At 36.5% G+C, this 26694-nt stretch overlaps 1 protein-coding gene across 4 annotated transcripts in view; it reads left to right on the top strand.

Moving 5' to 3' along the window:
* The window catches only part of LOC132215017 (protein FRA10AC1), a 32862-nt gene extending 9310 nt beyond the window's left edge, over nt 1-23552 (top strand). For 3 of the 4 annotated variants that reach the window (XM_059662877.1, XM_059662875.1, XM_059662876.1), the window contains 7 exons: nt 2906-2951; nt 5601-5714; nt 6842-6884; nt 9510-9628; nt 13934-13972; nt 20760-20838; nt 23382-23552. In XM_059662877.1, coding sequence (XP_059518860.1) covers nt 2906-2951; nt 5601-5714; nt 6842-6884; nt 9510-9628; nt 13934-13972; nt 20760-20838; nt 23382-23424 — 483 coding nt within the window. In that variant the 3' untranslated portion in view covers nt 23425-23552. The remainder of the gene's footprint in view (nt 1-2905; nt 2952-5600; nt 5715-6841; nt 6885-9509; nt 9629-13933; nt 13973-20759; nt 20839-23381) is intronic. The other variant, XR_009448394.1, reaches the window with a different exon arrangement.
* The last annotated feature ends 3142 nt before the right edge of the window (nt 23553-26694 follow it).

Raw genomic sequence — 26694 nt, 5'->3', positions numbered from 1 at the left:
TTGTTTTTCAGTATTTATTATTGAGGACTAGGCTGGGTATTGTGGATTAACACATGGCGTCTGCCCTTCAAAAAAATAAAATAAAATACCAAACCTATAGTCCAGTTAAGGGAAGAATGTATACTTAGTAAATAATTAAATATTTGTATTCTCCACAGTATATTACTGGAAATCATACTTTAGAGAGGATAATCTTATAACAAATTATATTTTCCTATTAGAACATGATGAATAGTAAGAACAAGGGTTAGTGCAAAAAGAAATCAGATACGACTCGCATTTTTTGAGTGTGAATACTAGAGAAATAGGAAATATGGAGGGAGGGGGATCTTTTTAAAAAAATAAGACTTTATTTTTTTTTAGAGCAGTTTTAAGTTAGCCAAAATGAGGGGAAGATACAGAGATTTCCCATCTACCCTTTGCCCCACACATAGGAGGGTATCTTTTTTGGGGGGGAAGATAATGACTGTGTTTTGGCATACCATGTTTGAGGTGTTGGAGACAGAGTAGTACTTTGATTTCTTTGCTAGAATGCATTTCCTCACAGTTTTATTTACCCAAAGACAGTGTTTTATTCGTTTTTTAATTAACCAGCTCCTAGCTCAGTGCCTACCATGTATAGTAGTTAGGGTATTTTTAGTGAATTCCAACCTTTGTCCCACACCTCCATTTCCTTCTTTGTTGCTTCTTTCCTTTCATCATTGAGAATTTGGTTAGATCATTGCATCAGTGAGGATTAGATTTAGCTGAGAACAACAAGCATTCCCCAAGAACATTGGCATAAATGAACTAGGAGTTCAATCCAAGCAGATGGCATCAAACCTTGAGTTGTCAGGAAGTTAGGACCCTTGCATGTGTGAGCACTTTTTGCTAGAAGGTAGAGTGAGAAGAAGAGGCTCAGCACCAAGCCCTGAGTAACTCCAGTGTTTAATCCAATGTATCAGCAGGAAAATTTATATCTTCAGGAAAGAATGTAAAGACATATCGAGACAAAACCTCTAAATCTTTCATATGAGGAAATTTGCAATTGTCACCTTCGTGATGACAGACGCATTTAATAACCACTCTCTATCTTCAGTAGAGTGCTAAGCCCAATAAGTAGTTGCTTAATAATTACTTGTTGAATAGATTAATGAATGAAAGAAAAAGTTTGGAAACTATTACGTTACACATTTGTGCTTCAGTAGACATCCCAATATATGTTGGATGGAAAGCAATCCTCACATACATGTGTGGGTTTAAAAATAAAGTTATTTTGAACTTTTTATTTCTCTTTTCTTGGACTGGGAAGATATTATTTTCTTTGGGTTTTAATCAGAATATTTTGAAAGATGTTGTGCCCTCTTTTACTTGAAATACAAAATTGCCTGCCTTAGCCGGTTTGGCTCAGTGATTGGAGCATTGTCCCACTGACTGAAGGGTCTTGGATTTCATTCTGGTCAAGGGCATGTACCTGGGTTGCAGGCTACATCCCTGGGTCAGGGCAGGCAACCAATTGATGTGTCTCTCTCACATCGATATTTCTCTGTCTCTCCCCCTTCCTTCCACTCTCTCTGAAAATCAATGGAGAAAATATCCTCAGGTGAGGGTTAACAAACAACAACAATAAAATTGCCTAATTCAGATAATAGATGATTAAAAAAAAATAATACAACAACCTGTGAGATTAGGATTTTTTTTTTAATATATTTTATTGATTTTTTACAGAGAGGAAGGGAGAGAGATAGAGAGCTAGAAACATCGATGAGAGAGAAACATCGATCAGCTGCCTCCTGCACATCTCCCACCAGGGATGTGCCCGCAACCCAGGTACATGCCCTTGACCGGAATCGAACCTGGGACCTTTCAGTCCGCAGGCTGACGCTCTATCCACTGAGCCAAACCGGTTTCGGCAAGAGATTAGGATTTTTATAATAAGAAAATAGACTAGCCTGAGAAGTTAAGTTACTTTCCCAAGGTCACAGAACTGTTTAACAAATGTTAGAGCTTGCTTTGGGTCTGCATAATTCTGGAACTGAACTTTTAACTATTATAAAAGTAAACAGAGTAGAAAACTACACCATTACTAGAATTATGGTAAATTAGCTTGTGAATGTGAAAGATCTTAAAAGGCAGTGGAGAAAAATCATTTTTAGTCAAAAAACAAAGTTGTGTTTAGGAATCTGGAGGAAAGTTTAACATCTTTCTGCTTTAGGGCTCCAGACTGGTACCATTACTCTTTCCTGTTTATGACTATAGTGTTGTAGTGGGGAAAGAGCCATATGAATGAATGGTGTGGCTGTGTTTCAGTAAATCTTTATAACAATAGGCAGCAGGCCTTTGGGCCATAGTGTGCTAACCGGTGGTATAATATATACCAGGTACAATTCTAACTACTTTATATGTATTATTTAAACCTCTTAACCCAAAAAGGTAGACACTTGTATTACTTCTACTTTACAAATGAGGAAACAGGAACAAGTAGATTAAATAGCTGTTAAGTGGTAGAGCTAAGAAGTAAACCTAAACAGTGTGACTCCAAAAGCTGCACACGTTTGCACTGTAGTATACTGCTTCTTTACTGTACCATAACCTCTTTTTCTGTTTTCTGTCGGTCATAGGAGATACCTATCTATCTATCTATACACACACACATAATTAATTTAGATATCTTTTGGCCTGGCATCTATAACTTTTAGAAGTAAAGAAGATTGTTCCTTAATAGATAAATTGGTAATTGTTCAAATGTATTTTTAAGAACCTGGAATCCTATAAGGAGAGAAAAAACTATGATAATGGGAATTAGTTTTATTTTTAGGTTAATAAATACCATTATTTCAATTGTTGGCTCTGGGTTTAGATTTATATACAATTTAAATAATGTTTCAGTTTACTCTGGCATAAATGTAATGTTTTTTCTTGTCAGTTTGGATTTAGGTGGAGAGTAGAAAAAGAAGTAATTTCAGGAAAAGGTAATTCTTTTCTTTAAAATTTTATATTTTAATAAGATAAGGTTATTTTGTTATATTATTGAGTTGAAGTCATTGGGTAAGATTATTCCTAATGTATACAGTGAATAATTACCCACAAAAGTAAAATTAAAGAAGGTATACTCATGATGTATTACTAGCAGAGGTCAAAATAATTAATGCTTTAGATTTTTACCTTTAGAATTTTTGCTTTTAGAATATTCAATTGAGGATAAGTAGAAAATGTTTAGAGTTATTTAACTCTAAAGTTAAATATCAACTGGTGAATACTTGACTTTTTCTCTGTCAATTTTTGGAATAATGAGTTGGTATTACTGTATTCCAATCAAATCAACATTTTGAAAGTAGAAATTAAATATCACTTTGAGCCTAATAAAATTTTTGGACAGGCTAGTTCTTCTTTTGGGGCGTCACTGAGATTGAGCCCAAATATTTACTCTTAGAACAAAAGAACAGACATTTGGTAGACAGTCAGTAAATGCTTTTTTCATGCATTGTTGTAATCTATTCACAAAATTTTTCTGAATACTTAATATCGCTACACTGTCATGCTATAAAATTCTCTATCGATAATTGCATTTTTAATTCCAATAAAAATTAATGTTAATGCTCTGAAAACTTCAGAGGAGCATTTAGGAAATAATTTTAAATTAATAACTTAAAAAATTTATAACTGAACATAAAGGTTACATTTTATTTTTTATTTTTATTTTTTTTTAAATATATTTTATTGATTTTTTACAGAGAAGAAGGGAGAGAGATAGAGAGTTAGAAACATCGATGAGAGAAACATCGATCAGCTGCCTCCTGCACATCTCCTACTGGGAATGTGCCCGCAACCCAAGTACATGTCCTTGACCGGAATCGAACCTGGGACCCTTCAGTCCGCAGGCCGACGCTCTATCCACTGAGCCAAACCGGTTTTGGCAAGGTTACATTTTAAATGAGTAAACATTTATGCCATCAAGGTGGTTTATATACATCTTCTGTAAATTTGAATGTCTATGACAGGTGTGAAATTGGACATGCAATTAAGCAGTAGGAATTAAGTTTAAAGCCTTTTAAGGTTTTCTTGATATCACATTTTAGTTTATTTTCACCTAAAACAGTGAGATATATTGAAATGTCTATCACATTTAAAAATGTTTGTACTTTCATTGAATAGAATTTTCATATGATGGTAAATAATGCTGCTTTTAAAAACCTGATGGACATTCTTGAAATTAAATTAACTGAAGAAAAGATTAGTTGGGAAGGGGAGAGAACGCTTTTGCTATGATTTATAAAGGTACAATTTTTGTTGCTGTTTTAACAATAGAACCATTACTGAACATGTACAGAATAAAGTATTCTTTTGAAAGAAGTAAAAATGCCAATTTAGAAAAGTTGTCAGCCTTTTGGGTTGATAATTTTCAAAATTCATTTTGATAATTTAATTTTTATGAAAAGTTCAGGTTCCTGCTGGTGCCAATTATTAAGATACAAGTTTTTATTTGTTTGTACAAATAAAAGTTTGATCTTGTTTTTTTTTTTCTGTCAAAGTTAATAATCTTTGAGTTTCTTTCCGCCCTCCCCCTCTTGGATCATCAGTATTAGTTCTTTTTTGCAGAAGGTTTTAATGTACAATGGATATGATTATGTGGTATTGATTTTAGTGTCAAGTGATTCTAAAATTTAGAGCATTGGATTTGATTACTTATTCTGTCTACTTCATCTCAAAGTGCTAGGATTTTTAAATATGCTTTTAATGCCATTTTATGCTGCCATTATGTTAATACTTAAAAATATCTATTGTAATAACATTATTAAATATTGAAAAGGATTCACCCAGATGTATGTGCATGTACTTTGGAAAATATATTTATTCTTTTAGGGTATTAGTGAGTATATATACTCTTTCAGTATTAACATTTTCCAAAGTATAAGATTCCCTAACAGGGACACTAAAACTCTCTCTGTAAATATAAACAGTCTATCTATTGAGCAGAAATTCTGTGACTGATTTTTTTAAATCAATTTTTAAAAATTGATTTTGGAGAGAGAAATATTGATCTGTTGCCTGCCACACGCACCCCAACCGGCAATTAAACCCACAACCTCGGTATGTGCCCTGACTGGGAATTGAACCCACAACCTTTTGGTGCATGGGAAGACACTCCAACCAACTGAGCCACACTGGCCATGGCTGTGACTGATTTTTAAAAAATATATATTTTATTGATTTCAGAGAGGAAGGGAGAGGAAGAGAGAGTTAGAAACATCAATGATGAGAGAGAATCATTGATCGCCTGCCTCCTGCATGTCCCCTACTGGGGATTGAGCCCGCAACCCGGGCATGTGCCTTTGACTGGAATCGAACCTGGGACCCTTCAGTCCCCAGGCCAGTGCTCTATCCACTGAGCCAAACCAGCTAGGACTGATTTTTTTAAAAACAGTTCTTTCAGCTTTTTAAATTGATATTTGTATACACATTTGTTGAACATATTATAATTATTGTGGTCAGTTGCTTATTAATGCTGCTTTGTAGAACTAAGAATTTATGTATGTTAAGAGTAAATTTCAGCAATAATACCAGATTAGAAAGAATATTGTCACAACTATCATAGCTAATAATTACTTCCTTTTTTGCAGGCCAGTTTTTCTGTGGAAATAAATATTGTGATAAAAAAGACAACTTAAAGAGTTGGGAAGTTAATTTTGGTTATGTTGAGCATGGTGAAAAGAGAAATGCACTTGTTAAATTAAGTAAGTTGACTCTAGATGATTCATTTCTTCAAAGTTTATCTAATAATTTAGATTTTAAAATGTATGGACTAATTTAAAACTCAATTCAAAATTTTAATGTTTCTTCCTGTAAGTGCCCTTTTTCTCAGAGCTTTCCAAAATCACAGTGTTTGAGCCAAACAATTTTGTATTCTCAGTAATCTGGTGACATTTGGGTGAAACAGTTCTAATGTTAAATGTAATGCCATTGGTAAAGTGAAGACCTCTTCTCATTAACTTGAGAATGTCACCAATGCAGAGTGAAATGCATAGTATCAGAAAAGGCAATGTACAATCTCACATTAGTTGATAGCTATTGTTGTGGTGGGGGTAATAATAAATACACTCTCTGTGTCAATAAAGAAAAAGCTTTAGGAAGGCATAATTGTTCTTTATATCAGTCTTAAATGCTTAGGGTTACACCCCAGAATATAGTAGTTTCTCTTAATATGCATGTTTTAGAATCTGTTATTCATTTTTTCCCCCCCTACGCTGGTATTATGTCAGCTTCTCTTCATCATATAAGCAGCCTTCTCTAGGACCTAAATAAGGTGACTTCAGAGTGTTCTGCCTACTCCAGAAAGAAGTCATAAATTTCCCCGTATGCTACTGAATGCGTACCAGTACAGACTGGTTTCTGAGTTCCTCCTAGAAGTGCTTGCTCATGAGGAAAAGTCAACTAGTCTGAACTGAGGTGAAGACAAAACAAGAGGCCACAATTGTAGAACTTTTTGAACAGCCCTCTTCCATTTGAAAACTCCTAGAGCATTTCACTATTGTTATCAGATATCTTTGATGTGAGATACACATTAATGCTGCCTATTGCTTTTAGAATAAATTGAGGGTGCATTTTTCTGAAGTAATATTAGAATTTCAATTCCTCAAGCATTCTAATATTATTTTTATTTTATATATATATATATATATATATATATATATATATATATATATATATATATATAATATGGAAAGAATTATATTGCTTTTTCAGATTATTTGTTTCCTCTCATTGTAAAGAATGTAAGGGAAAATGAGAATTTATGATACTAAAGGTAGAGTAGCAGTGCAGTTATTCACATTCAGCAGTGTGACTTTTTTCCCTTTTTTAGGATTATGCCAAGAATGTTCCTTTAAATTAAATTTTCATCACAGGTAATATTATCTTTTAAAATACTATTTTTAAGGTTTAGTAGTTTTGGACATAGTCACTTATCTGCACCGAATGTTTAAATGTAGATTTGAAGGGGTGATGGTTTAATTAGTTGATTACATAGAATATTGGCATCACTTTATGGCCACATAAACGAGAGAACTGGGATGGAAATTCATGGTGCCTTAATCTAGCCAACCAGTTTTAAATGTGAAGGCTTGTGTAGGATGGTAGATAGATCCTAGAATTTTTAGTTTGGATTCAATGTTCAGATACCATGATATTCTTAGAAACTGTATTATAAAGCAGATCTTCGTAATGTGATTCTTATGTCTCATTTAAACTGTGTTTTAATTGGAGTTTGTCATTCATAGCAAAGGATTATAAACCTCTATGTTAAAATCAGGTTTCTACCGAATGAACTAGAATGTGTCTGCATATTGAGTAGGGGAGGGTTATCAGTTTTCTGCGATGTGCAGTCGATATAAGATCATGGGCTTTGAAATCAGACCCCTGTGTATTCCTCTCAGCTACTCCACTTTCTAGTCATCTTCACGAGCACGCTACTTAACCTCTGCAAGACTCAATTTTATCACCTCTAAAAATTAGGATACTAAGGTTATTATGGGGATTACACAAAAGTGCATGTAAAGTGCTTGACACAGTGCCTGGCATATGGTAAGTTAAACATAGTGGAGTCCCTGGCATTGAAGATGTTCAGACAAAATCAGTGTGACCTCTCAGGATTGTGGTGGTCAGGCCTCATGTTCTGAATAACAATTGAAAGTCTAAGAGTAATATTCTACAATTTTATAAAATATCAAAGTTAGTATATTAATTTTAAAATCAGCTATATTATAAATGTGCCCTACCTAATATTTTAGCGATTAAATATTAAAAATAAATATTACATAATTAATATTTTTTTTAAATAGATTTTTATTGATTTCAGAAAGGAACGGAGAGAGGGAGAGAGAGATAGAACCATCAATGATGAAAGAATCACTGATCATCTGCCTCCTGCATGCCTCCTACTGGGGATTGAGCCCGCAACCTGGGCATGTGCCCTTGACCGGAATTGAACCCAGGACCCTTCAGTCCATAGACCAGTGCTCTATTCACTGAGCCAAACCGGCCAGGGCTACATAATTAATTTTTTTTTAATTTTTAAAATTAGCAGAATTTTTAGATTACTTGAATAGCCTAAACCAGCCATGGGCAAACTACAGCCCACGGGCCGGATTCGGCCCGTTTGAAATGAATAAAACTAAAAAAAAAAAAAAGGCCGTACCCTTTTATGTAATGATGTTTACTTTGAATTTATATGAGTTCACACAAACACTCCATCCGTGCTTTTGTTCCGGCCCTCCGGTCCAGTTTAAGAACCCATTGTGGCCCTTGAGTCAAAAAGTTTGCCCACCCCTGGTAAACCATTATTTTCCCTCAGTATCAATGATACTGAACAATACCAAAGACTTCTATTTGACCTTAACTTTCAAACTTTGTTTCAAACTTGCAATGATTCTTATGAGAAGTAAAAAATTATTACTGTCTTAAATAGTATTATATAACATTTGGCATAAGAACCTTAATTTTTGGAAAGTCTAGTAAGTTTCTTAAAAGTAATGATCTCTGTTGTCTCTTCATCTTCCTTTCTCTGTCTAAGTTTCAGCATTCTCACCTTTTCCTATTAAATATTGCTTTTTTTCACCAATTAAAATCAATTGCTTGACAACAATGGTACCGATAACCTTGTAAACCTGGCCTCAAAGAAATAAAGCTACAGCAGTTAAAGGATAAATGGTCTAAAGTAGACATATGAGTTAACAATACGTCCTTCCACCCTCATTCTATAATAGTTTTACTAAAGGGTGTGGCAAAAGTAGGTTTACAGTTGTGAGTACATGAAACAGAGTTTATTCTTTTTCTTTTTTTTTAAATATATTTTATTGATTTTTTACAGAGGAAGGGAGAGAGATAGAAACATCCATGTGAGAGATACACCGATCAGCTGCCTCCTGCACATCTCCTACTGGGGATGTGCTCGCAACCCAGGTACATGCCCTTGACCGGAATCGAACCTGGGACCTTTCAGTCTGCAGGCCGACGCTCTATCCACTGAGCCAAACCGGTTTCGGCAGAGTTTATTCTTGTATATTTATTGTTGCATTGTTTTCCATACAAACAACTGTAAACCTACTTTTGCCCCATTCTGTATATTCTTTAATTCTTAAGAGAATTTTCTGTTTATTGGTAGAACTATCACCAGTGGATTCTTTTTGTTGTATTTGTTTTTCAAGGTGTAGGTAGATATGAATTATTTGAAGAGGAATGAGAGTTGTAATTTTCTTTTAAATAGCTAAATAGAATATAAAAAGAAGGAAATCAGTAAAACTATGATTTATATTTACTAGGTTTAGATATAGAACTTATAAACAATAATTTTTGTTCCAGAATTTTCAGGCATTATTATCTTACAGAATTGTTCTAAATAATATACTAACCTAAAATACTTACAGTCTCATTTAAGGAAGTACTTTAACTTATTTTTTTTCCCTCATTGGTTTTAATTTTTGTAAAGGTCAGTTGAAAAAGTTAACTTTAATTTTATATTGTTCAACATAAAGGAGAAAAGAAGTTAAGTCCAAAAAAAGGAAGGACAGAATCAAAAAAGATTGTGAAGAGTCACCACATAAAAAATCCAGATTATCTTCTGCAGAAGGGACCTCTAAGAAAAAGGACAAAGGTAAAGGGGAACTAGGATACGATATCTACTCATATTTCTGAAAATGAAGTGTGATCTTCCATATGTTTCAAATGTAGAATGTAATTGGTGAATACGTTTAGAATTCTGTTTTATAGTTGTTGAAAGGAATCTGATTGGAGAATTTAGATATGAATTTATAGTAACTTACAAGAGTTTCAGGAATAAGATTGGTTTTGATTCATTTTTGGCAGATGGTATAATATTTTGCAAAAAGCCTAATTTTTGGATATGTCACTTAAAAGGCTTGTTACCATGAGCAAGTTACTGAACTTCTTGAGTTTTACTTTCTTTATGTAAGTAGGGGTGTTGTTAATATCTAGCCTCTGTACAGCTTGAGCTTATTGTGGAGAATCAAGTAATCTGAAAGGCACTTTTAACACTTTAAAACAGCAGTCGCCAACCTTTCGGGTCTGCGGACCACCGGTTGGCGACTGCTGCTCCAAAGGTTTCCTTTAACCAGCGGTCGCCAGCCTTTTGAACCCCATGGACCACCAGTGGTCCGCAGACTACCGGTTGGCTACTGCTGCTTTAAAATAATACATAAACACTATGATTTCAATTATGGTCTGATTTTCTCACTATCTTATGACCTTGAAATGATAGAGATTGATATGTGTCATCAGAATCTAGCATGGTGCTGTGCGCATACGCTGAGTAAATAATTAATAAATTCAAATTAATCAATCTGTCACTTCTTCCTCTGCAATCCTTAGGCCAGTGATGGCGAACCTTTTGAACTCGGTGTGTCAGCATTTTGAAAAACCCTAACTTAACTTTGGCGCCGTGTCACATATAGAAATTTTTTGGTATTTGCAATCATAGTAAAACAAAGACTTATATTTTTTATAGTTATTTTATATATTTAAATGCCATTTAACAAAGAAAAATCAACCAAAAAAAATGAGTTCGCGTGTCACCTCTGACACGCGTGTCATAGGTTTGCCATCATTGCCTTAGGCTTTCTAAGCCTTCATTTCTTCATGTGTAAAATGGTCATAATAATAGCACCTAGCTCATAGAATTGTTCAGAAGTTGAAATGAGATAATACACGTAAGCAGTTTGCTTGGTACTTGCCACATAATTAGCTATTACGAAGGTTACTGCTAATTGCTTTTTCAGTCCCTAATAGAATCAGATTGGCTATAACTTAGAGTATTCAGACTTAAATTAGGTAGATAATGGTAGATTGAGTTAGATTCAGTCTAATGTTAATAAATACTTGAACAGGAGAGGGCTCCCTTGCTTCAGCTGTGAAGATCTTTAGCTAGGTTACATTCTTACATGTATTTTTTTCTTCTTCTGCTTGCATACTATGCTATATGTAAGCATATGGTATTACCCAGTTTTAGACTTGGTAAAATTGATAGATTGAAAGGAAAGTACTATTATTCTATTGTGTATTGAGAAATGGTATTCAAACCAGAATGCCTTTTTGTCTCTATCTTAATCATTAACTTCAAAATAAATGTTAATTAACAAATGTGAAAATATCATTTGAGCTTTTAAAAAATTTTATATACTCTTACATGCTAGCAAAATATTTGAAAATTTTGTTGCATTCATTACTGTATTATGTAATATTGTTGCATTCATATCATAGTATGATACCATGTTAATCACTGCATATTCCAAATTAAAGAAGAGCTGATCCCTGTAAAAATTTATTCATTACCTTCAAAACAGGTAATTAGGTAACTGGATACTTGGGATCAGAGATGGGTTGCACCATGCATGTGATCTTCCTTATAAATATTTTTTCTTCAGTGTTCCATATTTCAGTAGATGGCAGACATCTGTTAATCCAAATAATAATATCAGAAACCTAGGCATTATCCTTGATGCCACCTTTTTCCCCCCCTTTCATTATTTAAGTTTAACTTGTCACCAAATTCTATCAGCTTTACCTGGGTATATATTTCTCAAGTTCTCTCTACCCTCGTTCAAACTACCATGTTTTCTCATCTAGACTTCTGTTCTATTTTCATTACTGGTTTCTTTACTGTCTTGACTTCCCACCTTCTCTCCAATCTGTTTGCCATAATGCAATGATATCCTCTTGTTCTTAGGATAACAACCAGAATTCTAGACAAAGCCCAAAGGCTCTAAATAATCCTATATAATAAAAGCCTAATATGCTAAGGGTCCGGTCGTCCGGTCATCCGTTTAACCAATCAAAGTGTAATATGCTAATGATATGCTAAGGCCGCTCAACCACTCGCTATAATGTGCACTGACCACCAGGGGGCAGACAGTTGACCGGTCAACCAGTTGCTATGATGTGCACTGACCACCGGGGGGCAGATGCTCCGACTGGTAGGTTAGCTTGTTGCTGGGGTCTGGCCGATCGGGACTGAGTGAGAAGGGCTGGACATGCCCTGGTGCCCTCCTGCGGTCCCTGGCTGGCCAACCTCCCACGTCCCTACCCGGCACCAATCGTGCACTGGTGGGGTCCCTCGGCCTGGCCTGTACCCTCTCACAATCCAGAACCCCTCAGGAGATGTCAGAGAGCCAATTTCGACCCAATCCCACAGACCAGTCCGAGGGACCCCACTGGTGTACGAATTCATGCACTGGGCCTCTAGTCTTATATACAAGGCTTATTTCTCACCACTCTCCACCTCACTTTCATACTTTACTCATAGAGCCATTTCGTTTCTGGAAATTCCAAACTTTTTTAAATTTAGGGACTACATAAACACTATTTCCTCTCTTCCTAAAACTCCCAGTCCCATCTTAACTCATCCTTCAGGTCTAAGCTTAAATGTCACTTCCTCATTTTTTTGGTTGATTTTTCTTTGTTAAATGGCATTTAAATATATAAAATAACTATCAAAAATAGAAGTCTTTGTCTTACTATGGTTGCAAATGTCAAAAAATTTCTATATGTGACACAGCACCAGAGTTAAGTTAGGGTTTTTCAAAATGCTGACACGCCGAGCTCAAAAGGTTTGCCATCACTGGCATAAGGAATGAGAAAATGAAAGACTTTGAACATTGTTTCAGGCAAGTTCAGGAGAAGAAAACCAGAGTGGAATTGAATTATCTTTTTCTTATTTATTCAGAGTGTCTTTGATAGCAGAGAGTATAGGATATAGTTCTTTTTTTTTTTTTTTTCAGCTTAGGTGATATAAAGTAGAAAATGACTTTTTAACAACTTAATAGGAAAACCATGTGGTATTCTTTACTATATTCTTATTGGAACGCTCTGGAACTAGATTGATCTTGATGTGATACTCTTTTGCTAGACCACCTTAATTTGGCCCAAACTTGAATAGCAATTAATAAATGCTTAATATCACAGCTGCATTTAGACTGTTGATACTCCTTCTCAAAACAATCTACTTTTTTGATTTCCTTCCTGTCTTCCTGGCCTCTCCTCATCTTCTTTGACTACAGTTCCTCCTTGTTCTTATCCTTAGATGTTGGAATTGCTCAGGCTCTTATAGAACTTCCTTCTCTCTCTGTTCCTCCTGTACGATCCCATCTATTCCCATAGCTCAGGTTACTGTTACATAAGTGGATGTTTGGATCAATTGATGGATGGATAATTGAATGGCTAGGTGGCTGGGTGAATGGAAAGGATGTGTAAGAAAGACAGATCAATAGCTTGATTTTGAGCAGAACTTAGGTAGACTGATTTGACAGAAACTTCAGGACCTTACCCCTCCCACCACCACCCCATTCCCAAGCTCAGTTCCTTTGAAAGGCCTTTCCTGACACCCTTCACCCCACTCTTCAGGTAAGGTTAAGTCCCTATTACACATTTCAGTAGCGCTCCTTTGGAAGAACTCACTGGATAACCATTGTAGAACTGAATATTTTAGTTTTATGACATAATTGTACATGTGATTTTCAATTACTGAGAATTCTCACCTGTATAGGCTCTTTGGAAAAGTATTTTGAAAAATGAGTATTTATTTGTAAACAGCTTTCAGATGTTCAACATATGTATAAAGTAGTGGTTCTATTGTAGTGAATCTATGGGGTGTTTTTTTGTTTGTTCTAGTAACATGAGACTGTTTTTATAGGTATTCATTATTTTTTAAGCTTTGTGTTAGATATTCCAGTCCATATGAAGGCATAAACTGTCCCTGCAAAGAACCTAACATTTTAATTAGGGGGGTTAGTCTAAGGAATAAGGAACATGAAAGATTGGAAGACCATGAGCCGCTTTTCTGTAAGACTATAATGTAAAGACTGTTGGGAAGAATTCTGGTTACAGCTATGACTGTTGCATTACTGTAAGAGGATTCTTAACAAAACAGTGCTGTTTTCCTTTTCAGGACATTCATCCTCAAAGAAATCAGAAGATTCTGTAAACCGTAAGTATTAAGTATTTATTTAATAAAAATATGTAGATTCAAGTTATTTGCAATTTGGGTTTCCCATGAATTATGACCTGCTCTAATGTAAATTAGTTTTTGTTTTTGTACTATGTGAGAAAATCATAGAAAAAGACCATATGTGTATGATTTCTTCCCCAATTTAGAACACTTAAGTTTCTTAATTTAAGTATTAGAGAGCATTGATTTATTTTCTATGAATACAATAGATCCACATTTCAGTTTTACATTATGAATTATGAAGGAAGAGAAATGGAGGGATGGGTTTGGAGGTGGATTAAGATTTAAGAAATGTTGCTTATGTTGCACGGGACTGAGTTATCTCTGTCATTTGGTAATTTTGATTGATCAAATGACGTTTGTGATTTGTGCATGGAAAGCAAATGGTTGTTAGTTTTTTAGTAAGTCCTATGGTTTTCACAAGATTGGATCAAACCAAATTTATTGAATATTTGCTACAAGTTTTATTATTTTTTTCCCTGCAACATTCCAAAAAGTATTCACAATGACTTACAAAAATATATACAATAGGATTTTTAAAAATTTATCTTTATTGTTGAAAGTGTTAGATGTTCCCATTTTTTCCCCCATTGACCCTCTCCCCCCAGCTTTCATCCCCTCCTCAGGCCTTCACCACATTATTGTCTGTGTCCATGGGTTATGCATATATGTATATAAGTTGATCTCTTCTCACCCCCTGCTTCTCTTCCCTCTGATAAACTTCACTCTGTTGCTTGCTTCCATGTGTCTGGGTCTGTTCTGTTTGTCAGTTTATTTTGTTCATTAGATTCCACATATAACTGAGTTCATGTGATATTTGTCTTTGACTGGCTTATTTTGCTTAGCATAATACTCTCCAGGTCCATCCATGTTGTATCAAAAGGTAGGAGGTCCTTCTTTTTTATAACTGCATAGTATTCCACTGTGTATATGTGCCACAACTGTTTTAAAAGTGACATCAGAAAAATGGAAAAATAAGATACAATGGCAAAATAAAGCTAAAATTAATACAGAAAAATTTTTACCAAAAAGTCCTTCATAACTTGAAAGGTAGATCGCAGATTTGTCACTGTTCCTCCTAACAACCAAACCAAAGTAGAAAACCACCAGCAGGATGATTAATTATATCCATATGATGATAAAGAGAACTCGAAGAACTTTCCAGGCAGAGTTTTGAGAACAGAATCTCCTGTGAGTTCATAAAAGGGGACATCCATTTGTGATATAAAGACAATATCCTTGTCTCTCAACTAATACAGTGTTGGATTTCTTAAAGATTTTGCAGTAGGCTTAGGGCCTAACAATATAGTATAAATCAATAGCATGTGTAATCAATTTTTTAATATGTGGATTTATTTTATAGAAGTTCAGAAATTTAAGATTTCTAGGCTTATTTGGAAATGTATAAACTTAAATTTTAATTTTTTTTCTGATTTTAAAGTAATATGTGTTTACTGTGCAAACTCAGGAAAAATTTTAGTAATTACTCCAAATCCCACCATTCAAATGTAAACATGATTAGCATTTTAGTATAATTCTTTTTGTTAAATATGTAATTCTTGGGTAGCTATGTTTTTAAACTGCTGGGCTCTGACGCTTTTTTTTAATGGATTATTTTAGAAAGAGGAAGGGGGGAGAGAAGAAAAGAGAGAGGAGAGGGAGAGAGAAAGAGAGAGAGCCATGTGAGAGAGAAATATCCATCAGCCACCTCTTGAAACTTGGGGATATGCCCTGACCAGTGTTATGGGTTGGCTCAACGAGATAGACCACCGACTCAGAATTTAAATTTAAGAGCCTTAATTAAGCTGGCCAGCTGACCACAGCGCCTATCTCCCTCTCTGGGAGATTCGGAGCATGTGGTAGAGATCAAGGGTGCAGTATGATCCTTTATAGCAAAACAGTGTTAGAAAAAAATACAAAGCAATCCATTAGCTGTTCTTTAGAAGTTCACAGAAAGTTCATAAGCACAAAGGGGGGTAAACAGAGTCACACCTGGCTGGAGCATATCAGAACACATTGTTTTTCTAAGACAATCTAGTAATTTTTCTTCTATGGTTCCTAACCCTGACACAATCCTCCATACGTCAGTCCCCCCTCCCAGCACATTCTGTAACATTCTGTAACCCTTCCATGCCGCGGTCCCTCACCCTAGCACACCAGGAATAAAACCTGCCACCTCCTGTTGTATGGGACAACGCTCCAACCAACTGAGCCACACCATCCAGGGCCCAGGGCTAGTGTAATTCTTAAGGAGAATTTTCAAGTGTTTAATAGTCAAATTTTGCACTGAGAAAAATAGCAAAATAGGAATTTAGTTTAAGAGATTGGGTGTTAAAAATTTACTGAAAAGGGAGTTATCAGTGGAGGCATTCCTAAATTACACCAATTTTGATTTCAGTATATTTGAAGTGTTTAAATAACTAAAATTTTCTTCCAATGTGAATACAAATTATCAGCAGTTCCTTCTAAATTGGGTAATGTACAGTGACAGTTTCTAGAACATAGTCAGGCATGAGACTCAGACATGCTATCTGGGATGATGTAAATATCTATGTTTTTAAAAATCACACAGGTTAAAATGGGAAATTTTATTTTGGTTTTTACCCATCTCCATAAGTGCATTGCAGTGAGAAGTCTGAAGGCCTACTTAATGAAGAAAAAAACATTGTCCTTTTCCAATTCCAATTTTTCATTATTAAAAGGTCTTGACTTACTTATTTTCATTCTTTCATTTACTCTTCCTTTTCCCTCCCACTGTTCTCTCTCTAGCCCTCTTGACCCTCCCCCATTTCCCAGAAATAGCCTTAAGTTTCTTTATCTCTGAAGTAGGACAAACTTCTAGTAGTAGAGAGAGAATATTGTGAAGAATCTGTAGCTTAGTTTGGTTCTTGAAGAAACAGATTATCCACCTCAAGGTGACCTGGCTGTCCATTTGGTAACCAGAAAGCCATTTACCACATTGAGGAGGAGACATGTACCTCATTATGTATGGTGTGCCAAACCCAGATGTCTTCTCATGTGGTCAGTGATCCATCTTAGATGGTTCGGCAATTTCAGAACTCAAGTTTGAAATTCATTTACATTTGAATAATATTCAGCTACTCTTTTACTCTCATTTGACATAGGAATTATTAAAACCAAATCCATGAAGAAAAAAACAATTTCCGTGGGTGAAACGAATTTTAACTTGCATTTGGTGATTATCTACTTTGTCAGTTACAATGGCAAGTGGTTTAGTTGTGTTATCTCATTTAGTATTAATAATGGGCATTTAATATCCCATTTTGCAAACTAGAGAACTGAAACCCAGAGAATTTACAGGCATATTTCAGAAATATTGCATATTTGGTTTCAGACTACCACAATAAAGCAAATATTGCAATAAAGCAAGTTGTAATCTTTTTGCTGGTGGAGAGTCTTGCCTTCTGTTTGTAAAATAATGCAACATCTGTGAAGCACAATAAAGCAAAGCACAATAAAATGAGGTATGCCTGTATATAAATTGCCTATGATCAGGTAGTTGGGATTAAATACAGGTTTACAAGTTTTTTATCATTAATAACTGTTTATCAGTGAGTCAAATGTAAGTCCACTCTGTACATTTTGACAGATACATTATGCAAGTCCACATTAAATGATACGCTCTGTCTGTGTTTCAGTCCTATCTGTAAAAATGGGTATAAAGAGACTTTGTTGGATTATCATCAGTCTAATGAGATAAAATATGGATAAATCATGTGTCTGATACAAATTAAGTCCTTGATAACCTGTAGCTATAATTGTTGTTATAACAAGATAAAACTGCACATTAAACAGATTCTCTATTTGATCTCTAAAATTGGCCAGATCAAAAATGAAGTCTGTAAAGTCTGATCTACTGATTTGTTGTCATAATTGGAGGCTTGCCACTTCTGCTGTAGGCCAAGGTATTTAGGTATCATATAATATCCAGAAAAATCAAGATGATAGACCTGCTTTTATTATTCAAAGCAAGTAGGGAAATGTATGCAGTTTGCATCACATTCTAAAGGGAACATTGAAAACTTAAAGCAGGCCAAGACTAAAACAACCACAGTGTTGACACAAATTGAAATTGTGTCTTAGGAAGGTTGAAGGAACTGTGGATGTTTAGCTTGGAGAAATATGAAAAGATTGGAGGGGAGGGGTAAGGAAGTAGATATGGAAACTAGATATTTGCAAGACCACTACTATGTGGGAGACTTATTTTTGGTGTGTTGGGGAAAGGGGAGAATCTCACTCACACACACACACACACACCCACACCCATTCCCATATCTTTCCTAAGTTCTTAATGGCTGGAGTAACAGTAAAATTGATATAAGATTAGAATATATGCACATAGGAGGTCATAATACGATGTTCAGATTATAAAATGAGGCTCAAAGAAATGATCAAACCAGGTACCTTTTATGAGTTTTAGACAAAGAAACCCTAGGACAGAGTTTAGCCTTAATTTAAGGAAGAAATTGTCAATTAGAACCATCTGAAGACAAGAATGGAGGATTGTGCTGCTTCAGGAAATAGTGAGGTGTTCAAGTGTAAATTGGTCAGCCACTGTTGCAGTAAGTGACTCATTCCATTGGTAAGGGTTGGATTAAAGACCTCCATGATCTACTTTCAACATAGAGTCAATGACTTAAATTCTGATCTCCACTTGCCATTAGCTTTGCTTAGATTTCACACTGATGCAAGAGTTTCATTTTGGCCCTAACCGGTTTGGCTCAGTGGATAGAGCATGGGCCTACAGACTGAAGGGTCCCAGGTTCGATTCTGGTCAAGGGCATGTATCTTGGTTGTGGGCACATCCCCAGTAGGGGGTGTGCAGGAGGCAGCTGATTGATGTTTCTCTCTCATAAATGTTTCTAACTCTCTATCCCTCTCCCTTCCTCTCTGTAAAATATCAATAATGTATATATATTTTTAAAACGAGTTTCATTTTGTATTGCCCACTGTACAAATTGTTATTTCTTTAGCAACACTCTTTCCATCTCTGGTAGGTTGTAGCAGTTATCATAGGAATCAGTTTAATTAAAAATAATAAAGATAATTCTCTTTTAAAATTATGACAAAATAGACATTTTTCAAAATCAATCACCCTATACTAGTCAACTAAAAATGATCAAATATTAAAAAATGTATTATAGGGCAATAAAATTATATGCCACAAAGTAACTACAGTAATAATTAATTCTTCTCTAAATATCACCATTAGTTTTAAAAAAAAATTGACACAAATTTGGCCTGTCAGTATAGAATGTAAATACAGAATGTCCTTTAGTTAAACACCACAAAAATAAAACTACTGATTTGCCACAGTGGTTCTAGCCTTTTACCTGTTGAACTTTGATTCTTGAATCAACATGTGTATCTGAACTTTGTTCCTAACTGAATCCGTTCTGGCACACATCCTAACAAAAAATGGATCAAAAAGGCGGTGGGTACATTTCTAATGATCTACATATAAAGGTGATAACATTATAAAGCCTCTGGAACAAGATTGCCACTCAGTAACAACCAGTGTCCCAAACTGAATATGCGAGAAGAATCAAGTCTTAGTTTTATGGGGAGAAAAAAGAAAAAACAACAACCAAACACACACAAAAATACAGAAAAATTAATTAGGCTGAATCAAGTTATTACTACGATGTAACCCTGTTAATGATGTAAGAGAACAAATTCTACAATGCCTTTAAAAGTGGACAGCTACTAGTAATTTAAAAGGCCTTACAACCACTTGCTCTCATATTCCTTCTAAAGAGTATTTCCCAGATTCCAGATTTCCTACACCAGTTTTCTGATACCAGACAAGAGGTCACCGGTTTGATTCCCAGTGGAATCAGGCTCAATCCCTAGTAGGGGATGTGCAGGAGGCAGACAATTGATGATGTTCCTCTCTCACCGATGTTTCTATCTCTTTATCCCTTTCCCTTCCTCTCTCTCTAAGAAAAAAAAAAGAAAGAAAGAAAAAATCAATAAAAATACATTTAAAACTTTGATATAATAGACATTTTCCCATGGTAATACATATAGATATGGTAAGGTCTTTTTTAGCAGCTGTATGGTATCTATTAAACCAATCTTTAATCCCTAATTGGTGGGGATTTAGGTTGTTCACTTTTGTTGTTATCATGTAATGAACATCTTTGTACATATATTTAAGGTGCTTATTTTAAGTAAATAAATTTCTAAAAGCATCATTGCTGGTCAAAAGGTTATGTATATTCTAAACTAATCTGTATTACCAGATTTTCCTTAAGAGAAAGTTTACAGAATTTTTACTCCTAAGAAATAACGTATGAGAATTCCTGTTTCTTCACTGAAATAGGCCTCTTCTCTTTAGTGTACTTTCTACAAAAATCTTAATTTACATGTCTTATGTATGATCAAAAAAAAAAAAGAAAGAAACTAAATTAAAGACAACCACGTATAGTGCAAGGGATAGTTCCCTTATAAGAGTTACTATTGTAATTACTACTTTAACTCAGTCTAACTTAGAAAAGTTTTCCATGAGACTTTAAATCCTTGGTCTTTTTGCCAAGACTCTTTGGTATAGCTCAGGTTATTTTTTTATTTTTAGAAAGAATTTATTGGTCTGGAAGAGTGAAGTAAATTTCCAGAGAGCCATAAAAATTCAAGCTAAACTGCAGTTAAATCTGAAGTTAATTTAATTGCATTGGTGGGTATTTCAAAATGTGTTTTAAATATAATACTTATATTTTTTTAAAAATCTCTTTTAAATGAACAGGAAACTCTGATGAGGAAGAAAGTACCTCGGAATCTGAACTTTGGAAGGGCCCACTACCAGAAACTGATGAAAAATCACAGTAAGTTCTAATATTAATAGATAATGCACACCTTTACATCAGTTTGGGAAGCTCATGAATGTCTGTTTAATGCCAAGGATCACTTAGCCTGGTAAGATCAGAGTTTATACCCAGCCATTGTTTGCAGCTGTGAACCAACTTGTTCAGCTTCCTCTTGGTAAGTCTTTCCTCAGCTCTAATAGATGATGACCTCTGGTTTCTGCTTAGATTCCGTCAGAGCAGCATTGTTTACTAGCTTCTAGAGCAGTCTGCCAATGATATTTTGATTATCGTAAACTTGTACTTGAAGACATATACAAGTGTAATGTTTACTTGCCAACAACTTTTGCCCCAAAGACAGGAGCTGTCCATATATGGGATAGAATGCTATCAATTCTTTTCATCTACTGGGATGTTCACCACTTGAACTTTATCTGTTAAAAGAGGATAAAATGATATCTATTGCATAGAGTTTATTAAAGTTTGATGAAATAAAGAATGTAAAGCTGGTACAATACCTACAAATACAGTAACTGCTCAATAAATTTTAGTCTCACGTGTGGTCATTATACATCACATTATTAAAAAGTTGTTGCTATAAATAAAATATTGCTATGTTAATGTCGTGTAAGACTCCATCCACGTCCTGCGTGGAGTAGGGTTCGGTATCTGAAAGAGGGGCTGCACACAAATGAGAGAAAAATGACACGAGATAATTTTGAAATATTGGGGGACCAGGCGGGCAAGTCCCAAAGGACTTCCTCTGATGTTCAGGCCACTCCAATCTTTTACTGATCTGGAATAGCCCTTAGGGTAAGGAGGTCTCAATGACACACAGATCAGCAGACAATTTCCAGGAATAGACAGAGTATCTGATTAGCTCATCAGTAGACAATTTCCAGGAATAGGCAGAGTATCTGATCAACAATAATCAACAAGGATCTACACAAGTATCTCAGGAATTAAGTGAACTAAGGTGGGGATGATGCTTCAACTACCATTACCTAAATTAACTGGGTGGTTCCTAGATTAACTGGGTGGTGCACAGTCCTGACCTTTGCTAGGACTTCAAAGGTTACTAGCTTTTGGGGGTCTCTGTCTAAACTCAGCTAGTGAAGACAATGAATGGACTCCGGCATGTTAAATTATTGGCTAAACTTTCAACTGTATAACTTCCCCTTGAATAGCTTTACTGCTGAAAATAACAGAATAGGTTTTAGAGTTAACTCACCTTTTTAGACAGTAAAGACACTTGATTAAATCCTAAGAAGGCTTTTATAATCCAGAACTCTTTGTGACTTTATAAAAGTTGACATTGATCAAGTACTGAACATCTATCTGAGTACACCCAGAGATTCAGCTAATTTTACTTATTTACATTCTTACTATAATTTTTAAAATTCTGCATTTTTCTGCCATGCTAGGGGAAAAGGACAGTAGCATGGGGAATACCAAGTTGCAGATAATTCTTAAATCAACTTTATCTGATTCTGTCATTTTTTTTCAATTTTGACATAGTTGTGAGGACTTTATGAAGTCACAGTTATTTAAAACCAAATGTTTTAAATAGTGAATCTCTGATCTAAAAAGAACATTTTCTAAAGAGACTGGTGGTACACCGAATTTGACTGTTCATCTTGATTCCCCATTCCCAGAAGGAAGAAAAGCAACTTTGTATACATTTAATCTTCAGCAACTCTATGAGGAAATGTAATGTTCTTTATCTTACAGAAAAGTAAACTGAGCTCAGAGAAGTTAACTAACTTGCTCCCGCAGCTAATAAGTGACAAAGCTATGGCTTAAATACTGTCTGACTTGAAAACCTGTACCATTTCCACAGTACTACTCTGGCTCCTAGCATTAATATTTATTTAGTACTTTATGATTTTTATAGTATTTAAACACATTAAAATAAAATATCTCAGAGTTCTATTCTTTGTTTTAGACATAATCTGCTACATTTACTATTTTACTCTTTTTTTAGTAAGAAAAACTTGAAGTTTAAATATATTTTCCCTAATGCTAGGAGTAAGACTTATGTATTTCTTTAAATTAGTTTATTTTTCATTCATTTATTTTTTTTAAATGTGTCTTTATTGTTGAAAGTATTATAGATATTACCCTTTTCCCCACTATTGACTCCCTCCTCCCTGCTCCCACTCCTTCCCCAGGCCTTCACTGCACTATTGTCTGTCCATGGGTTATATATACATCATTCATTTCTTGATGACAATATAATTTAATATGAGAATGAAAGAGAAGTTATAAAGTGAACAAAAAAAGTAAAGAGAAGAAATGACATAAGTATTTCAAAGTAAAATCTTAGGCAATTAAATACATTGAAGGAGACGTGCTAACATATAAAATATTTTAATTTCAGTCAATCTGGGTATAATTTGGGTTGTTCTAGAAGCTAAGAATTATTTAATGGATGAATCATGAAATATATTGACATGTAGAAAAATCAGCAAGTATGTTGAATTAAAATATTTTTATTAATCTATGTCACCTAGTAATATTTTTTCTGTTTATTTTAATTAATTTGTATCCTTTTTTTAAAATAGGGAAGAAGAATTTGATGAGTATTTTCAAGATTTATTTCTGTGAAATGGAAGAAAGAAGCCTACATTCCTTAATGTAAAAATATACTTTGAGACTTTTCTGAAATGTTTTATCTACAAGTTGCAGTTTGAGTGATTTGTCTTTGGAAATAAAAATTCAGCCTCAAGACGTCAGATGCTTTGGAAGTTCGTTAGTGCTATTGGAGACCCTTTCCCCATCCTTTGAATATCTCTTGAGTTACTTATCTACAACTCTTTCATCATAAGCTCCTAGAGCAGTGATGGCAAACCTCTGACACGTGAACTCATTTTTTGGTTAATTTTTTCTTTGTTAAATGGCATTTAAATATATAAAATAAATACCAAAAATAGAAGTCTTTGTTTTACTATGGTTGCAAATATCAAAAAATTTCTATATGTGACACAGCACCAGAGTTAAGTTAGGGTTTCTGCAAAATGCTGACACGCCGAGCTCAAAAGGTTCGCCATCACTGTCCTAGAGGATGGAGCTAGTACACTACAGATTCCACTGTTCCTCACAAAAATCATTAAGTAGGTTAAGTATATCTTCAACTTCTTTACTTTCATTTGATACACTGGCATCCCTCTTTTGAGCACCTGTTTAACATTACTACCTATTTCTAGCTGCCTCTTTTTCCCCCCTTACCTTTCTGTTGCTTCCTTCTCACCTCTACCACTGAAGGGAGTTAGTTATAATCAAGTTTGATTTTTCAGTGTGTGTAATTTACTATAAAGCAAATACCATAAGAACCAAATAATGTCCAAGTAGTCTGATACAGAGGATGTGTTCACAAAAGTTGACTCCAACAGAGCTTACACAATAAAATAATTTAACTAAATAATACAGTGTGCATAAGATAGGGCTTGTCTTAGATATAGTCATGCAAGTATGGGTATACTTTATGCACAGATTTATTCTAAAATGTAACTTCTTAACTCGGGATCCACACCTGCAAGAGTAATTGGTTGTGTTTCCAGAGAGCTAAGCACTCCTAGAATCTGTAAACTTCAGTGTCTATGTATTTTTGGGAGGAAGGCTCCATAGTTTTCATCAAAATACTTTTTTCAAAAGTATTTATTGATTAAAAAAAAATAAAGACCCACTTTTATAAAGAGCAATGGGGTGGATAGAGAGGAGAAGATGCATGATTTGATTAATAAGAGTGAGGACATTTGGTATTGCCAGTATGGTCAATGGACAACTTCATTTGTAAATTTAGACATTATATATAATCACATCTAATTCATTTATACATAACTAGAGGCCCAGTGCATGAATTCGTGCATGGGTGGTGTCCCTCTGGGTGGCTTGCGGGTTTTGGGCCAAAACCAGCTCTCCGACATCCCCCAAAGGGTCCTGGATTGCGAGATGGAGCAGGCTAGGCTGAGGGACACCACCATTGCACAACTGGGGCCAGGGAGGGACCACAGGAGGGCTCCAGGGTGTGTCCAGCCCTTCTTGCTCAGCCCCGATCGGCTGGACCCCAGCAGCAAGCTAACCTATCGGTTGGAGTGTCTGCTCCTGGTGGTCAGTGCACATCATAGCAAGTGGTTGAGTGGCCTTAGCATCATACTATTAGCATACTAGGGGCCCGGTGCACGAAATTCGTGCACTGGGTGTGTGTGGGGGGGGGAGTGTCCCTCAGCCCAGCCTGCCCCCTCTCACATACTGGGAGCCCTCAGGCATTGACCCCCATCACCCTCCAATCGCAGGATCGGCCCCTTACCCAGGCCTGACGCCTCTAGCTGAGGCATCCGGCCCAGGCAGCGGGGACCCACAGCTGCAGCGGCCCCACGATCGTGGGCTTCGCTTTAGGCCCAGGCAAGGGACCCCTAGCTCCTGGGACTGCCAGCTTCGACCGTGCCCAGCTCCCATTGCTGGCTCCACCCCTACTTCCTGCTATCACTGGCCAGGGCAGCAAAGGCACCTGATTCTCCGATCATGGCTGGGGGGCAGGGCAAAGGCGGCCCCAGGGCCACCTTTGCCCTGCCCCCCAGCTCTTAGCTCCCCCCTGGGTTTCCGATCACTGTCAGTGGCAGGGGGCTTCTTCCTGCTTTCCCTTTCGCCTCCCTGCATTGTGCCTACGTATGCAAATTAACCGCCATCTTGTTGGCAGTTAATTTGCATATAGCCCTGATTAGCCAATGAAAAGGGTAGCTCGTACGCCAATTACCATTTTTCTCTTTTATTAGTATTGATTATGCTTTGATTGGTTGAACTGTTGATGTGTCGCTGGACGACTGGACACTTAGCATATTAGGCTTTTATTATATAGGACTAGAGGCCTGGTGCACAAAAATTTGTGCACTCGGTGGGGAGGGATGTCCCTCAGCCCGGCCTGTGCCCTCTCGCAGTCTGGGACCCCTCAGGGGATGACCACCTGTTGGCTTAGGTCCGCTCCCCGGAGGATTGGGCCTAGGCAGCCCGGCAGCCCTTGGGGGATGTCCACTTGCCAGTGGGGAGCATGCCTAAACTGCAGTCGGACATCCTTAGTGCTGCTGAGGAGGCAGGAGAGGCTCCCACCACCACCGCTGTACTGGTAGCCATCATCCTGGCTTGTGGCTGAGCAGAGTTCCTCCCATGTGAGAGCGCCCTGACCACCAGAGAGCAACTCCTGCATTGAGCATCTGCCCCCTGGTGGCTAGTGTGTGTCATAGTGACCAGTCATTCCCAGTCCTTCGGCTGTTAGGGTCAGTTTGCATATTACCCTTTTACTATATAGCATAGAGGCCTGGTGCACGGGTGGGGGCCGACTGGTTTGCCCTGAAGGGTGTCCCGGATCAGGGTGCCTGGCCAGCCTGGGTGAGGGGATGATGGCTGTTTTTAGCTGGTCATACCCCCTTCAGGGTGGGGGTCCCCAGTGGGGTGCCTGGCCAGTCTGGATGAGGTGATGATGGCTGTTTGCAGGTGGTCACACCCCCTTCAGGGTGGGGTTCCCTAGTGGGGTGCCTGGCCAGCCTGGATGAGGGGGTGATGGCTGTTTTCAGCTGGTCACACCCCCTTCAGGGTGGGGGTCCACACTGGGGTGCCTGGCCAGTCTGGATGAGGGGCTGAGGGCCGTTTTCAGGCTGGCGGGTGACTGAAGCTCCCAACCTCTCCTTTTTTTCTTTTTTCTTTTTTTATTCTGGGATTTATTTGCCTTCTATGGCTGTCACTGGAACTGAGAGCTGGCTTTAGCTCTGAGGCTCGGCTCCAGCTCTGAGACCTTGGCTGCTGAAAGCAGGTATCTGGTTTGTTTGGGTTCTATAATTGAAACACTGTTGCAACTCCAGCTTGGCCGGCTGGCTGAAAGCA

Source organism: Myotis daubentonii, chromosome 13 (assembly GCF_963259705.1).
Source record: "Myotis daubentonii chromosome 13, mMyoDau2.1, whole genome shotgun sequence".
Lineage (NCBI taxonomy): Eukaryota > Metazoa > Chordata > Mammalia > Chiroptera > Vespertilionidae > Myotis > Myotis daubentonii.
This window is presented reverse-complemented; position numbering and strand designations above follow the sequence as displayed.